General features: G+C 39.8%; 1 protein-coding gene across 11 annotated transcripts in view; it reads left to right on the forward strand.

Moving 5' to 3' along the window:
* Positions 1-16442, forward strand: part of LOC109955793 (interleukin-1 receptor accessory protein-like 1) — a 263673-nt gene that overhangs the window by 50915 nt on the left and 196316 nt on the right. For all 11 annotated transcript variants that reach the window (XM_020592273.1, XM_020592277.1, XM_020592276.1 and 8 more), the window contains one exon: positions 10216-10311. In XM_020592273.1, coding sequence (XP_020447929.1) covers positions 10216-10311 — 96 coding nt within the window. The remainder of the gene's footprint in view (positions 1-10215; positions 10312-16442) is intronic.

Here is a 16442-nt window from a genome sequence, read left to right on the forward strand (position 1 = left end):
ATCTGCTCACCTTAGCACTTAAGTTTATGTTTGGTTCAGACCTGTAAGTGACATTTTCAGAGAAAAGGTGCAGTGAAGAGAAATGGCTTTTACATTGACAGGCTTGTGTGTTGTGTCTATTTTGCAGAGTGGTCATGACACATGAGCAGCTAGTTTTTCATGGACTATTTGTGCACTTGTCTCTGTGGGACGTATGGTTTACTTTGTGTGGCTTAAATTTCAATGTTAAACGGCTTTCCTGCCTTAGTATATATTATCTATTTAAAATAATTCCCAAGCCTGATGCTGCACATCTATCATAATGCTTTGCCATGTGCACTCATCATTGATGGAAGCTATAGTATTTAAGTAGTGTACGACCTCAACACACAAAGTCAGATAAATTGACGGTACAATTTCAAGCACGTCTGTTAGAAGAAAGGCTTTAATTATTGTTCAAAGGCTTTGTTGGTTTTCTTGCTGTTGGCAGAATTGTGTAGTAGCTCAGCGTTTGGCTTGTTGATTTGATAAAAAGAATAAGCAAGATAAATGTTTAGCAGCCTTAATGATTATAGTTGCTGTAGGGTAGGTGTTTATTTAGTTGTGTTAATAATCTGACAATCCTTTTACATTCCCCCTTAAATCAACCCACAGTTCTGCTGCTTAGAACAACCATAGATTCAACTGAAGTGATTTAGGAAACCACAAAATCTACCAGAGTATTGTTTCTCTTTTTTGTAGGCCTTTCCTCTTTGAATTTTTATGAATTTATTTTAGTGGTTGTTATTCATGTTTCTCTTTAATCTGAACAAAATAAATTATGCAGATCATCTTGCTTTCTTAAAAGAATAACTAAAATAGACTTATCCAGTGAAATCTTTCCTACTGTTATAAAATATGGCTTTTTTAAACTTAAATTCAGAGCTCCTTGAAGATCTCAGACTTTGATGCTCTCCAATGAATATCATTAACATACTGTAGAGTTAGCTAGAGACTTGTCATTTCAGTGGGAGATCAGTCTCTGTGTCACAGATTTAAATTTAGGTGTTAGAGGTTGTGTGTGACAGCGATAAAGAAAACGCTTCAGCCTGCAAATATTTCATCATTGCCATTGGAAGTCTCAACCTCAAGTTGATGAGTTTTCATTTTAGCAGCAGAATGTTCTGAAGTACACCTACTGTTGCTATAGATAGATGTAGTTAATGTTAGACTCCAGATAACCCTGCAGCATGAGGTTTTACAAGTCAGTCAGCAGCTACTGCAGAATGCTTCTCTCAAAGTGAGACCTATATCAGAACTTGGACCATGTTTGAGAGTTTGATTGACATCAGCAGTGCAGATCAAGCTGGGAGTGAGAACTATCTACACAATAATTTAACAGACTTGTTACTTGTTCAAAAGTAATTTTGAAAAAGAACAAGGACAAAGTATAAGTTGTTGAATGAGCCAGCTATTTCTCTTTAACTTGATAACTGCACAATGGCTGTTATTATAGTATAATGAGAGCAATTTAGCTTAGAAACCTCAGTACTGTCCCTCATGTGCTACTGTATATGATCCATGAAGTTGATTGCCTATAAGCATGTTTACAACAAAGGCCTGTTTTGCAAGTGCTAAATGATCTGCGGTGGATCATCATAATTAATTTAGCAGTGTGTGAATCATTATTATGTTATTTTCTTATAAAGCCATATCCATCAGTGTTAAATTAAAACTTTTAGACAGTTTGAATTACTGCTTTAGTGCACACAGCACTAGTGAGGGAACAAGCAGCTCTTTGACAACCATAATAACTGAAAAACCAACATCTGTTATCAGTGGAAGTTTGTCTGTGTAAATGTGACACATTTTTCTTTGATATACTTTGCATTACATCAAAACATTTTATAGGCATTTGTGGAGACAACTCAGTAAATCTCAGATGTTAATCATTATGATTTCAAAACAGGAATTGTTTGCATAGGAATCTACAGTTACCAGAATATTCATCAGTTCTTTGCTTGTGTGTTGCTGTTCCTCTCATGATCATCTTCTTCTCTTCCACTTTTCTTTACACTTACTAGTGTTTGCTCATTCTCTCTTCCCCTTTCATTTCTTTCCCTCTGCGACTCAAGCAGGCGCTCCCTTGGTCCTCTTAGCCCTGGCCTGGAATATCCAATGAGAGACCTCCTTTCATTTAATGTCATCCTTATTTCTCTAACAGCCAGGCAGGTTAAAGAATCTAGTTAGCAGGCAGCTCAGGAAATGGGACTAAGAATCTGATGTGGCTGCAAAGATGGTTTGTGTGTGTTTGTTTGCGTGCACATTTGTGTGTCTCCATATAGTTTACTGAAAGTAGATTGACAGTCTGACTGATGGCTAACAGTTCCCAAGACCAAAACTAAAAAAATATGAATTGTATACTGTACTGCAACGTTTAGTAAAAATCTTGCATCACCATGGAATTGAAGAGAGCTGTAGCAACATATTGTAGCTCGATGGTTAAGTACGAAGGGCATCACATTCTAAAGCACAGCTGTAGTAAATGCTTAAACATTTCACTAGGCAACAACTCAGGCAACCACAATTTTAAAAATGGTTTCTGAAACGGTTCGGAAATAACATGAGAATGTATTGTTTTATTTCCAAAATGTAGAGACAAATTAGCAGCTGACAAACTGACTGTGTGTACAGTACCTAGTACTGTATTTATCTTTTGATTATGCCCATAATGCTTTGTGTTCTTTTGCAACTGTTGCTAGGGAGGACATGGGCTGTGTATATTTTAAACTAATAGAGAACAGAACATTTATTTGACTGTTGCAGTGATAGAGATGTTGATTTCATTTGAGAAGCAACATCTTACCTCACTTCCTGTGTGCATATCACCAACTTAGATCTTGTGGTAGCAGGGTTTTAAGCTGATCGAAAATGGAATAATTCAGTGAGGAAAGCACAGACTCGTGTGGGTGTGTGTGCGTCAGCCACGGGTGTAAGGGCTTGGAAAGTGTTCACACAAATAGAATTGTTAGAAACTTATTGAGTGGAGTAGATATCTGGTTTCCAACTGGATTAGGAGGAAAGGGGCAGTATGGTGACATGGGAGAGAGGTGGTTGGGGTGGGGGCTAGTGACAGAGACAGAGGTGGTTTAGATTTTGTCATCTTTCAGCTCATTAATCTATCAGTCAGTGTTGACATGAAATTAATTGCCTAATCGTGTTTTGGCTGAGTCAGTGCTTGCATGCATGAAGAGTGGAAGAGCAAAGAGAAGCAAAATGTCTTTGTTTTACACCTTAGCTTGAATTTAATTCTCAGCCACAGAGCTGAAATGTTTTCCAAACAAGTGGCACAGGTGTAGGTACAAAAGTGGATGCCCGTTGTTGCTTGTCAGTTCCCGCTGGTATCTGATAAGGGTAACATCATACAAAGATATGAACAGTCATCTAGAAACATCAGATATGAGCAGTACTTTTAGAATTTAGTGTGAGGGTCTTCAGTGTGAACAGCTCGAAAAAATGTGTGATAGAGCAAGACAGGCTTGGAATGAGAGATCCGTATAAATCATCATTTCAATATCCATCTGGCGGGCTAGAGTAAAGCGGTACAGTCTCAGTCGTCGATTGCTGAAATTGTTTGTGTGAGAGGGGAGATACACTCCTCAGGGCTGACTCCAAACCCCGAGAGTGTTGAGAGAGTGCCCCATTTCTCTTGCTGAACCCTCCTCGAAAGTAATTGAATTTTGGATGAATCCACTGAGAACGAAACACTGTCAGGGAGGGTAGACAGTGGATGCTTGAGGAAAAAAAGCAATCAAAGAATGAGAGGCAGATGACTGCACCTTTTGGACGAGCTTCCCTTTAAAAAATGACACACTATGAGATGCTTGACAGGATATGCTTTCATTGTTAGATTTTTAAGAGAGGGCTATTTTTTCAAGATTTTGTACTGTATTTTTTTAGACATCCAGTAGCCATTCATATGTTGAAGGGGGATAACTCTTGCTTTTTCTGCTCTATTGTGTTCCTCATCATATCTCTGACAGTTAGACAGCTGCACTGAGCCTTTCACTTTTCACTAGCTAATAACCATGTGCCAAGAAATAAGATGATCCTGACAATAATACTGTACATCGACACCCTTTTCATGATTACTGATAACAAATTGAGTGTTTGACCTTGATATGCCCTTGAAAAATGTATTTCTTCTAACAGGTGACTACAACAGCATCACAGACAGAAAATGAACGAAAAATCATGTCAAATTGAACCATGTAATTTACTTAGCTTGCCCAAATTTAGCAGAAAAGGAGCACAGTGATATAGCAGTGTTGCTGTTCAGAGATTCTTGGTGGCTACACGCCCTCTCCACCTCCATCTTGAACAGTCAGCCTACTCTCCCTTTCTTTTCTTGCTAACGTACTCCCAGCTGATTAAGACAAATTATCAGTAAAATCATGTATTAAACAGTAGACTGACTTAACTTTAGCAGAACTGCAGTTCCGAGTTTAAAAAGGACACACAGCATTTTAAACATAAACCAGTGGAACAAACTGTGATGATAAAGCCTTTGGGGTAAGGGTTCAACGGGCAGCTTTTAGTTGAAATGGTGGGAGTGTATAACACCATCAGAGTGAGATGGAAAACAGCCATGGTGGACACAAGTGAAAGCAGCAAGTAAAATTTAAGATGAGATTTAACTGTATACATGTGCTGGTGTTGCATGGTGAATGGAAAAGACTGGTGTACAAAATTGAATGAAAAGTTGAAAATGCATGTCATGTTAAGACAACATGACATGCAAAGGAGGCTCGTCCACAAGACCAAATTAAAGGAAGGTGTCTGAAATCATCGAGTTGAATGCTATCCTGGAGGGGCTGAAGTTGCACAAAGAGGAGCTTAAATGTCTAAGATCACAAATTAGTGAGGTGCACACCTCTTCAGAAAGACTTCAGGACTACAAAGTGGAACACCTCAAGCGACTGTTGCTGAAAACCAAGAGGGCCGAGCACTTATGTGTGCATGATAGAAATAAAGCTTGAACTTGAACTCGAGCCTTGAAAGGCTGTCAGTTCAAATAACAACCACATAGAAATGCACTGGGCAATCACGGACTACAAAGGCAAGAATACCTGTATAAATGCATGCAGAGCCTGGCCTTTTATGCTGGCTTTGATCTGCTCGACAGAGTTAGCCATTAAAGCTGCTTCCTCTTTCCTCCGAGGACCTGGCACGTGTGTATACATTTGACATGAGAAAGACCCTGCTGAGACTGAATGTGAAGCTGGCTGTGTACTTAAAACAAGTGCCCCATGTTTAGCTGATGTTTTAACAAACATATTCTACACATCACTCTCAAAGGAAAGCTCTTCATCTGCCACAAAACAGCGTACTTCTTCTACTGAAGAAGTCTGCATCATGCTGCCACAGAGATTATCAGCCTGTTGCTATCGTGTTGAGAAGCTAGTGGTCAGGATGAGTCAAAGATCCCCCCAGCTAGATGTACTAGGTGCAACCCAATCCACCTTTCCTGTTATGATAAGTGCTTGCTTTGATGTGTAGTAGTCCAGGATAGCACATGAGCTGGAAGGATCCTGAGCAGAACTGGTGATTCAGTCATTTCTCCTGTTCAAACCAAAGAAAAAGACTGCATCTTTTGTGCTAAAGTTGCAGATTTGTGCCTCACATGGAAAACTAATTAAAAAGATAAGATTTTTGTGTGATGTGTGTAGTTTTTCTGAGGTGGCATTGGTTACAGGAAGCAAGAACCAGCGACAATAGACCTTTTGACAAGGAGAACATGGCAATGTCGCCATCTTTGGCTGCTGGCCAGTTTCGCATGCCTCTGTGAGTGTCTCAGGGGTTACTGTGGCTTTTCAGGATTTCTCCTCCAAGGCTTTCTGACACAGCTTTGTGGAATATACAGTATGTGAAGCATCTTTGTTGTGGCTGAAATGTCACTGGAAGCATCCTTGTAGTTGACATGGGCATCTTGTTGAGCCACAGCAGAGATCCCAATTTTGCCTGTAACAAGATCAATTAGATCAAAGATCAAAGATTTTTATTGTCAATTCACTATATGTGCAGGACATACAGAAAAATCAAAATACTGTTTCTCTCTCACCCAATTGAATACCCATACCATTTAAGAAATTAAAATAGAATAAAAGAAGAATAAACACAGATTAAACAGAATATGCAAACTGAATTCTAGTAATAAGGATAAACTAGATGGTACGACCTAATAGGCTATGATGAAACTCAAAGCCATACAGTGACAGTAGTGCAAATAATAACAAAAAGATTGTCAGGTGGTCAGCACCACCAGGGGCATTGGTGATGGGATGCAAGCTAGTTTATGAGAATGTACATGGACAGTGGTGCAAATGACAGCAGCAGATAAGACGTAAAAAAACAGTCAGCAGCAGATTTACATATAATATAACAAAAAGGGGGAATGAACTGAGCTTGTGCAAACAGCAGGGGTAGTCTTTTTTTTAATGTCTTTTTATGTTCTGTGGTGGGTTACGGTCCAGGGGCAGAGGGGGGAGGTAATGGACAGTGTTCAGCATCCTCACAGCCTGGTGGATGAAGCTGTAAGTCTGGTAGAGTGGGCCTGAAGACTTCGATACCTTCTCCCTGAAGGCAGGAGTTTAAAGTGGGAGTGTGCAGGGTGGGATGTGTCATCAGCAATGCTGATGGCTCTGCGGGTGAGGCGGGTGCTGAAGATGTCCATAAGGGAAGGCAGAGGGGTGCTGATGATCTTGCTGGTTGTTTTCACTATGGGTTGCAGGGTCCTCCTGCAGGAGGCAGTACAGCTTCTGTACCTCACAGTGATGTCGCCAGTCTGTCTCATGAAGCTCACTGTCCTCTTATTGAGGAAACACCAACTAATCTCAGTGAGAACATAAAACTATGTCTAGATAGCATAATAATTAATGATCATGATCTTCAGATAGGACTGACAGAACTTTCAGAATTTGCCACCTGAAACTTTAATTTATTCAGTGCAGTCTGTACTCAAGTGTGTAAAACTAATATTTTAAATAACCAGATAAGAGGCTTAACCATCCACTGTGATGCTGCATCACAAACAAATAATAAAAGCTGGTATCAAACAGCCAATCAATTAATAAATCATAAACTTTACTGCCAAGTATGATACAATACAAAGAATTTGACTCCAGCTTATTGGCCCCTGGTGTGCACAAAAAAGAAAAAAAAAAACAGAATACTAAAAAACATGAAGACAACCATCTATTTATGTATTTCTAAATATGTACATACTGTATATACGAGTTTAAAATGAACAATTTTATGTACATTGATTACATCTATAAGTTAATGCATTCTGGTGTTTGCTCTATCTTGTTATGCATATACACATGGATTAAGTGTTCATCAGAGTGAAGGCCCAGGGGAAGAAACTGTCCTTGTGTCTGGCTGTTTTGTCCAGAGCGGAGCAGTTCAAACTGATTGTGTCCAGGGTGTGAGGTGTCTTCAGAAATCTTCTCTGCCCTCCTTTTAACCGGTGAACTGTACAGGTCCTCCAAGGAGGACAGGCTGGCACGACTGATTCTGTCTGCAGTCCTGACTATCTGTTGGAGTCTCTTCCTATCCGGTTGTAAAAAACTTAGAAAAATCAACTGGACTAGATTTCTAGGTCGAAGACGTTTCACCTCTCATCCAAGAGGCTTCATCAGTTCTGACTGACTGGTGTGGAGCCAGAGATATGTGTTGTTCTGTGTTTCAAAGTGGCCAAAGCAGTCTTTGAGGCTGTTCAGCAGAGAGATGTCACTATCATAGTTCTGAGGTAGGGGTTTATAGCCTGTGAGGTTTGGATGCCCCGCCAGAGACTCTGTGCATCTCTAGTGTTGCTGAAGTGTCCAGATACTGCATTTTCTTGCTTTTTTGGCGTTTTGCCTCCCTGATTCCATGGGACAGGTTGGCTCTTGCTGTTGCTAGGCCTGTGGTGTCGCCGGCCCTAAAGACTGCATCCAGAGCCCTCAGGAGTCTGTGAACCTCACCTGTTCATTATTACAGCTCCGAGGTGGGGGTTTATGGCCTGTGAGGGTTTGGATGCCCCGCCAGAGACTCTGTGCATCTCTAGTCTTGCTGAAGTGTCTAGATATTTTCTTGCTGTATTGGCGTTTTGCCTCCCTGATTCCACGGGACAGGTTGGCTCTTGCTGTTGCTAGGCCTGCGGTGTCGCCGGCCCTAAAGACTGCATCCAGAGCCCTCAGGAGTCTGTGAACCTCACCTGTCATCCATGGCTTCTGGTTGGCATGAACACTGATATTTTTGCAGTAAGTGCCTCAGTGTATTCCTCTATGTCTGTGTGATTGTTGTGAGTGGATGCTTGTTTGAAAATGTCCCAGTCTGTAGTGTCAAAACAGTCCTTCAGAACATAGGAAGCCCCCTCCGGCCACACACGTACCTCCTTTTGTGTTGGTCTGATGGCTCTCACTCTGGGTATGTATGCAGGTCTCAGCATGAAGGTGATGTGATCAGAGGGACCCAGGTGGGGGAGGGGGGAAGCTTTGTATGCTCCCTTGCATGTGGTGTACACAAAGTCCAATGTGTTGTCTCCTCTTGTTGGAAAGTCCACATGTTGGTGCAGACTGGGCAGTAAAACCTTTAAATCCGGGTGATTGAAGTCCCCAGCTGTGATGAGGAATCTGTCTGGGTGCGCTGTATGTAGGGTACCCCCTACATAAATAGAAAGGCCGACACTTGATGATAATAAACTCCACCATTGGAGAACAGTGTTTATGAACAATAGCAGCTTCCTGACACCAAGCATTGCTGATGTAAACACAAACTCCCCCTCCGTGTGTTTTTCGCTCCTTCCACAAAGACTCGGTCAGCTCGGTAGCATATTCGCCCAGCTAGCTGGATATCGGAGTCCAGGATTTTGTCATTTAGCTATCTCCGTAAAGATGAAAACACAGCAGTCCCTTGCATCATGCTGGGCAGATCTCAGGAGCTGTATGTGGTCTATTTTGTTGTCTGGTGAGCGTACATTGGCCATAATGAGGGATGGTATCATGGGTCTGTGTGGGCTAGCTGCTAGCCTAGCCTGGATGCCTCCTCATTTGCCCCACTTCTGTTTACGCCCTGGTGATATAGGAATTTGGCGGAGAAGCTCAGGCCACACAGGTCCTCTGCAACTTTCTGGTCCAAGTTGAAATGTTTTGACTTATTTCCTATATCCACAAGGCAGTGGTGACTGTATCTTGGGTGCAACATAAACTTGAACTATGTGCACCACAACATAAACACAACAAATGCGAACACGCACTATAACACACATTTTTGGGCACACAACTCGGGGAGAGAGAGGGGGCACTGCGATCGTTTGTGCCGCCATCTTAAAGAAGAAGTAGCTAAACAAAAAGAATTATACAGTGACATGAAGCAGTTCAATGAGCACATGCATCACTGAGGAATACTGTTAGTTGTTAAAGTACAGACCAGTTCTATTTTATATTAGTTTGCCCACACTGAGTTTTTCTAGTTGCTAAAATGTGTGCATTGTTTTCAGATGAAGCAAATGCTTTTCATGTTGCAGTGTTATTAGTTTTTGTAATGGCTACTTATAGCTGGAGCAGATTGTACCAGTTATGAATTCACCTTGTTGGTGAAGCATTCATCTAATATTTATTTCGGGACTGACAAAGATATTCTTTGGACAAAATTATCATTTTAAGCTTGTATTATCCCAACACATGAATAAATATTGTGTATATTTCAATATTTGGCATATGACTGTAACATAGATAAACCACTCCACTCTGTCCCACATTTATTATTTATTATTGTCACTACCAACCTACAGTTTTAGTTACTCTCCTTAAATTAGGCCATATTTACTTAAGCTCTCCTTAAAAATTATGTTAAAGAGGGAGTGATTAACTGGGAAACTGGATATGTCACATTGGTTGGGAGAAGAGTTGGACTAGTGTTAACAAAGCAGCAAAGCCAGGTTTGACTCGATAGCAGTGCATCTTGACATTTGTATCATCAAGAGCCTCATTTTAATGATTATTACTATAAGTCCCTGAAGAGGCACCTGTAAAAATAAAACAAACAAATGCTATTTAACAGCTATTTGATTGTTCACTCAGAACTTGTAGGCTTATTTTTTCAAACTTTGATCAAGCATCTTCTACAAAATCATTCTCTTCCTTTTTTGATGTTTCAGATGGTTTTCTCAGTACAGAATAATAACTCAGACTTATGTTTTTTTTTATTTTGTAGGACTGGTAAAAAAAATGAAAGCTCCCATTCCTCTTCTGATCCTGCTTCATGCTGTTGTGGTCCATTGTATGAAAATGGTGTCAAAGAGAGGCTCAGGTAAGTCTTTTTTTTACAACAACTGCTGTATCTCCACTTTGTTCTAATAAAAGACAACCCTGGAAATCAGGAAGAAAGCAAACTAGTTAGTATTACTCACAGTATACAAGATACAGAATTTACAACAGCTACATTAATTAGCACAGATGCTAGATTCAAGGCTCCTTTTTTGCCTAAACATACACATTTTTCTACAGTCAACAGCAGAGGGGGTCACATAGAATTGTGCTGTTGTACTTGGAGACTCCAAACAGTCATGATGGAAAAACAGAGCTGTCCTGTCTTAAAAGCTTGATTTTTGAAGTTTACAAATGTTCATTATGAGGTTCAGTGAATGAGGATAGAATATATCATTGTTAACCTTCACAGCTCATTTGCATGGTATAACATTGCTCACCGTAGAAGACTGTAAGAACATTGACTTTTTTTATTCTTGGAGTTGCAATGCACCACTTAGTCACTCAACAAGAAAATATGAACTTGCATTACAGCTGTTTATATTGTTTTAAATGTTTATTTTATGTTCTTTCCTGTATTTAATTGTTCTCACTAAAGCATGTTATCAACAGACATAGCCAGTAGATGCAATAAACTCATCCCTCTCATGACTCATTTCAACTGTATTATATTATTGCAGAGAGGAGGTGAGCCTCAGATTGCCCTTCCTGGTGAAAAGTTAGCCTTTCACCCAGATGGGCAGTCACCGTTAGCTGTGAGTGAGTAACCTAATGAATTAATGAGTATATGAGTATGCTAAGTTACCAGGAATCTAAAAATGCAACTGTGGATACTGAATTTGCACTTATTAACATGGTTGTTACACTAATACCTCATGCATTTCCAGGTTCAAGAATAATTACATTCTACAAGAGGGTAGATGCAAACTAGAGGAGAATCTGCATCAACTAACATAGAACAAAGGACATCTTTTGCCAGCCACTTTTTTTTTTTGTTTTTCTATCCAGAGGGGGCTTGCGTTTGGGTTTTTACCCATGCATATTAGACACAGGTGCAGGAATGGCCCAAGGCTCATCAAAGGGTTTTCTGCTTTTCCAGCAGAAGTCCCAGTGGGCTCTCTCCTTGGATGCTTCATGAGCCATTGCCTGGGGCAAGGGTTTGAAATGGTTCCACTGATAAATGAACATCCCTTTGGAGCCAGACCCCTATCCTGTGTTCCTTCTCTTTTAGATTGTACGGCTTTATTAGGAGCCATGCTGGTTGCAAGGTAGAACACTACTATAAAAAAGGGGGTTCTGGGCAATCAAAGCCAGTTTGAAATACTATTGCTTTCATTTTTATAGAATGGAAAGAAGCAGTGGGGATAGCAATGTGAGCGTCCCGGTGTGTATATTTTCAAAAAAAAAAATTTTTCTGGATATAGGGATTTTTTTGTTAATGAGACAAAACTTGTCCAGTCATATTTTTAGATTGCAGATTGGATAGAATTAACTTGTAGTGGCTCTACTTTCCACAGTGCCACATGTGCTCTGCTATTATCTGTAGATGGTTAAATTCAAAACACCCATGTTTGAATAATGCTTTGTCTGCCTTTGTTGTTGGTGTGGAACAGACAGTGTAATGCACATCTACCATACTGATCCTCTGCATGCATCTGAAGGAGAACATATCCGTTTGTGCTCTGCTGTGGTTTTTCTTTGTTAGAATGCTGATAGGGCCTGAATGGTTCGGCGAACAGAATAATTATGTATATTTTTGCTTAATACAGCACCTCTAGTTAAAATACTGAAGTAAAATATTACTCTTGGGTACTCTGACCCTGTTGGAGCTTGTCAGCCTGATGTACACTCCACATTCTGAAATTCATTAAAATTTATTTCAATAGTTATTTTGGGATTGAACTCTATACCATTTGGTCTGCGTAAAATGGCTTGTGGTTACACAGAATTCTGGTTTATTGAGGCTTTTGTTGGCATAAAAGTTGTTGTTTATGATCAGTTTTTGAACCTTAAGTGCAAAAATAATTTTCTCGCTCTTTGGTTACGCTTAGAGTGACCCCAAATGGATCTGATTTGATACAGCTTCAAGAGATTCTCTGGTGGTGTTCGCTTTTGTATTGGCTTTTACATACCTGTATGATGTGAAAGCTATGTGAAAGCTATGTGTAACTATCCGAAAAGATCCTTGATAATGATTTGTTTCTTTGTGTAGAGCAACAGTAGGAGACGGTGGTTGCACCTGGCAGCTCCCACATTGCATTTTTCCTGGAGAAGTATAAGGCGATTGTCATTGAACTGCTCATATTTGAAAGTGTATGAATGCTACTGAAATCTGAGTTTGGCATATCCTAGTATATTTTGCTTCTTATAAAAGTTTTATCTGAGCTCTATCTGGTCAGTTGCCAAATCGAAAGTGAATTATACCTCTTTCTGGATTTGAGTCTACCTTTTTATGATCTGTCTCTGTAGCACTTGATGTCTGTGGTCAGTTAAAAAGAAGGTCATGCTCCTGAAAATGTTTGGTGGTGGTGTTGCCTTAAATGCACAGTCAGCTCCCTTGTTGATCACTTGCACCATACTGCACAATATACAAAGTGCCCATTTGGTTACCATGCAGTGAGCTGAATAGAGCAGAATCCTCTTTTTGTGCAGCTGCATTTTATTTGATATGAAAAAGAAACTCAAGAGTTCATGTAAGGTCTCGCTTTCAACTCTCTGAAGTAATAACTATGTATTTATTCTTTTTCTCGCCTCTGAACATGGATTACAATCAGAGTGAGAAGGTGCTTCGGCAGTTCCTGAGAATGATTTTTGAATACAGAGTACAAAAAAAGGACATGTACCCACATTGAAAAGTTACTAAACAGACTGAACATTACCTAAATACTGTTATAGTTTGCTAAAATGTTTCATGGCCCTCACCATTCATCTGTGTTATGCTTTGAACTGTTGAATGAATTGGCTTTATTTTTTGAGTTCTAAATGTATAATGTTCAGTGAATTTCCTTTAGTTTCAGAAGCAGAATTGTTTGGGGGGGTGGTGTTGCACAAGGTTAAATTACTCACGAGGCTAACCAAGGGCAGAGTCACTGACCATTTTCCCCTGTGGACACTGCAGGAACTCTACCTCCATCGATTCAGGACAGTCGCATAAAAAAAAAACAAGCCTTTCCATCTGGTTGCCTCAGCTTTTAAAGTTTAGTTGCCGCAGTGCAGGAAACAATTCTGCTTTATATTCACTAATAGTCGTCCCTTAACTAAACTGTTATCACATCCCACCAGTGTTCATCGATGGCAGCTGTAGATTCATGATCTTACTCCTTGACAGTGATTGAGACAGATTTGGCCACTTTCCTCCCCTCTACTGTACAGCTATTAGTCCCTATTTCGTCACCAGACTGAGTCCCTAGATAAATGACGCTTACCTTTTCACAGTCTCCCAGTAATTCCTGCAATATATTACTCATAACATTCAGTCACGGAGAATGCATCATTCTGTTATTTTATGTATATGCAAAAAAAAAACGGTCTCCGTCATGTGTTCCCATTTGGAAATAGAAAACTGAATCCCCTCTTTACTTCTAGTTTCTATTAAGAATGGTCTGAGGGTCTGGCTTGTCACTCTGATGAAGAGTAGCTGTAAATAAAACACCACCGCAACAAGACCTTGGTTCCCATTAGAGAGCAGCCACTCATCATCCCTTTCTCCCTGTGTATTTATCTACTGCCGCTATAGTAGATCCACAACATTTATTTTTCCTTCTCTTCACTGACTCCTCCCTTCCAAGGAGGGAGAATCAAGGACATCCTCACAGTCAATTAAATTTACAGTGCTCACACTCATTGCATTGCACTGCTCTGAGAGGATGTCAACATTAATACGTCAGTTAAAGGATAGAATATCCCCCCCATTAATGGGGATACTTGTAATTTGGCCAATAATAAAGCCCCTCTTAATTGTACAAGACAGTGATTCCTAACAGGACATCAGCACATAGCACATATTCAATTGTGGCAAGCCACTTGACTTTGTAATTGATATTAAAAGACGTTAAATATGACAGGAAGGGGGACAGCAGTACTGACCCTTTCAACTGTATCACTGTTTTACACATGACAACTACTCCGCATCAGATCATTCTTGCAAATGTAGTAAAAAAATATATAGTAAAGTAGAATAAGTGCCATCAGATCAATTATACACCGCTTGATTTTGTTAGTGATAACGACTTGGGATGTAAAAGCTTGAAGTTCAATCTAAATTTTTTTTTCTGAACAAAATTCAAGAAACTTCAGCTAAGACATAAAAGCTGTCTCACCCTCTCTCTCTTGCTGTCACACACACCCACATACAGCTTCGCATATCCGCAGTTCAGCTTTCCTCGGTCAATACCACATACCTGCCACAAATGGTGAATGATTGCCTCCACTGCTCCGTCTGTTCGTTGTGGGGGAGATTGATCACACACATGATATTAGAAATGAAATGGCTTGCCACATGGAGTTGTTTTCCCTCCTGCTGTTCAGAGAGAGAAAGAGAGAAGCCACTCAAGTGTGCCAGATATAGGTCTGTGTTTGGAGTTGAAGACATACCACCGCCCTGCATGTGAGATGGATGATGATCAATCAGCTGATTTATGTGTGGAATAGTGTCTCTGTGGCCTGTTTCCTGACCTGTAATAATGTTACACCACAGCAGTTGCGAGAAATGCCAATAAAGGGTGAAGACGGCAACAGCTTGGCAAAGATGCTTTGTGTAAGTTGAGTCAAAGATGTATCTGATTACACCCTCAAAGAGGTTGTTTTTACTGCTGTTTCTAGGCTTGTTCACAGCATAACTTAAATTATGAATGGAATTTCTTGACATTTCTTGGAGTGGTATGGTATAGCAGACAGAACAATCCATTGCCTTTTTATGGTGATCCAGATCATCATCACAATCCACAAGTTTTTTAACAGCAAAATGAGGAAACTGAGCTGCCTTGGTGGAGGTTTGCCCGCTCTGAGTGCTGTCTAGTTGTTTATTTGATGCAGTTGGGTTTGAGATAAAAAACACCTGCTTTCAATGTTATAACACCATTAAAAGGCCATTTCCAGTAATGTTGCTTTCGTCAACAAAGATTATGACTAAATATCATCATCAGCGAACCTTTATCACGTGATGAAAACAAGACGAGACACAACATAAATGCTGGTCATGTGACGATGACTAGAATTAAATGTATAATGCAGTATTGTTGACGAAACAATGAGACTAAATGTGGTTCACAAAATATAAACTATGCTAAAATGTCTCTTCGTTGACCAAAACGAGATGAAATGAAATGTTATAACGTTATTTCGTCTTGTTTAGCCACGTTATTATTATTATTTTGCTGTATTTCTGTTTCCTGTGTCACGCTTCAGGGGCCGCATCAGGTCGCACAGACGCAGGCGACGTCACTTCCTTAAGCCCCACTCGTGGCATTATTTAGAAGATGACAACAAAGTTAAGTCTGACACAGAGAAAGAGACTGATGGCTGGCTAGCTGGGGTTTGTCTTTGGGAGGACAAAAAAAGAAACGACATTTGGACAAACCTTTATTACATAGAAGTGGAAAAGAAAACGAAGTGTGTTGTGGGAAAATATGGGGAGAAATGCGGCCACAAAATCACACAAAATGTGTATTGGATGTATTCTTGAGTCTATAAGATAACAATAATATAATAAGATAACCTTGTTTGAAATGGGTTTGGCTCAAAGAAAATTTTGGTTTCTTCTATAATACTAGGTACTTATACTATATTGTCTGGGTTAAATAGAATTAGCATTAATAAAAAGACTAAAACTAGACTAAAATGTCATCAGTTTTCGGGGACTAAAACTAGATGAAAATAGTCATGGATAATTTTTACTAAAATAAGATGCAAATGCTCAGACTTTTAGTTGATTGAAACTAGACTAGAATAAAAAGAGTATGAACCTGACTAAAACTAATAAAAACTAAAATGACAGCTTCACACAAAGAATAGACTAAAACTAAAATTAAAACAGGCTGCCAAAAACAACTGTAATTTCCAGTTCTTATCCGGATCATAGATGTGAGTTATTAGGGGCTTATGCCACCCCTTAGTACTGGTCAATAGGCTACAGTAATATATGCAGAGTAGAGCAGGTTCATGCAGAATCACTCC

Source organism: Monopterus albus, unplaced genomic scaffold (assembly GCF_001952655.1).
Source record: "Monopterus albus unplaced genomic scaffold, M_albus_1.0 scaffold16.1, whole genome shotgun sequence".
In the NCBI taxonomy this organism is placed as follows: domain Eukaryota; kingdom Metazoa; phylum Chordata; class Actinopteri; order Synbranchiformes; family Synbranchidae; genus Monopterus; species Monopterus albus.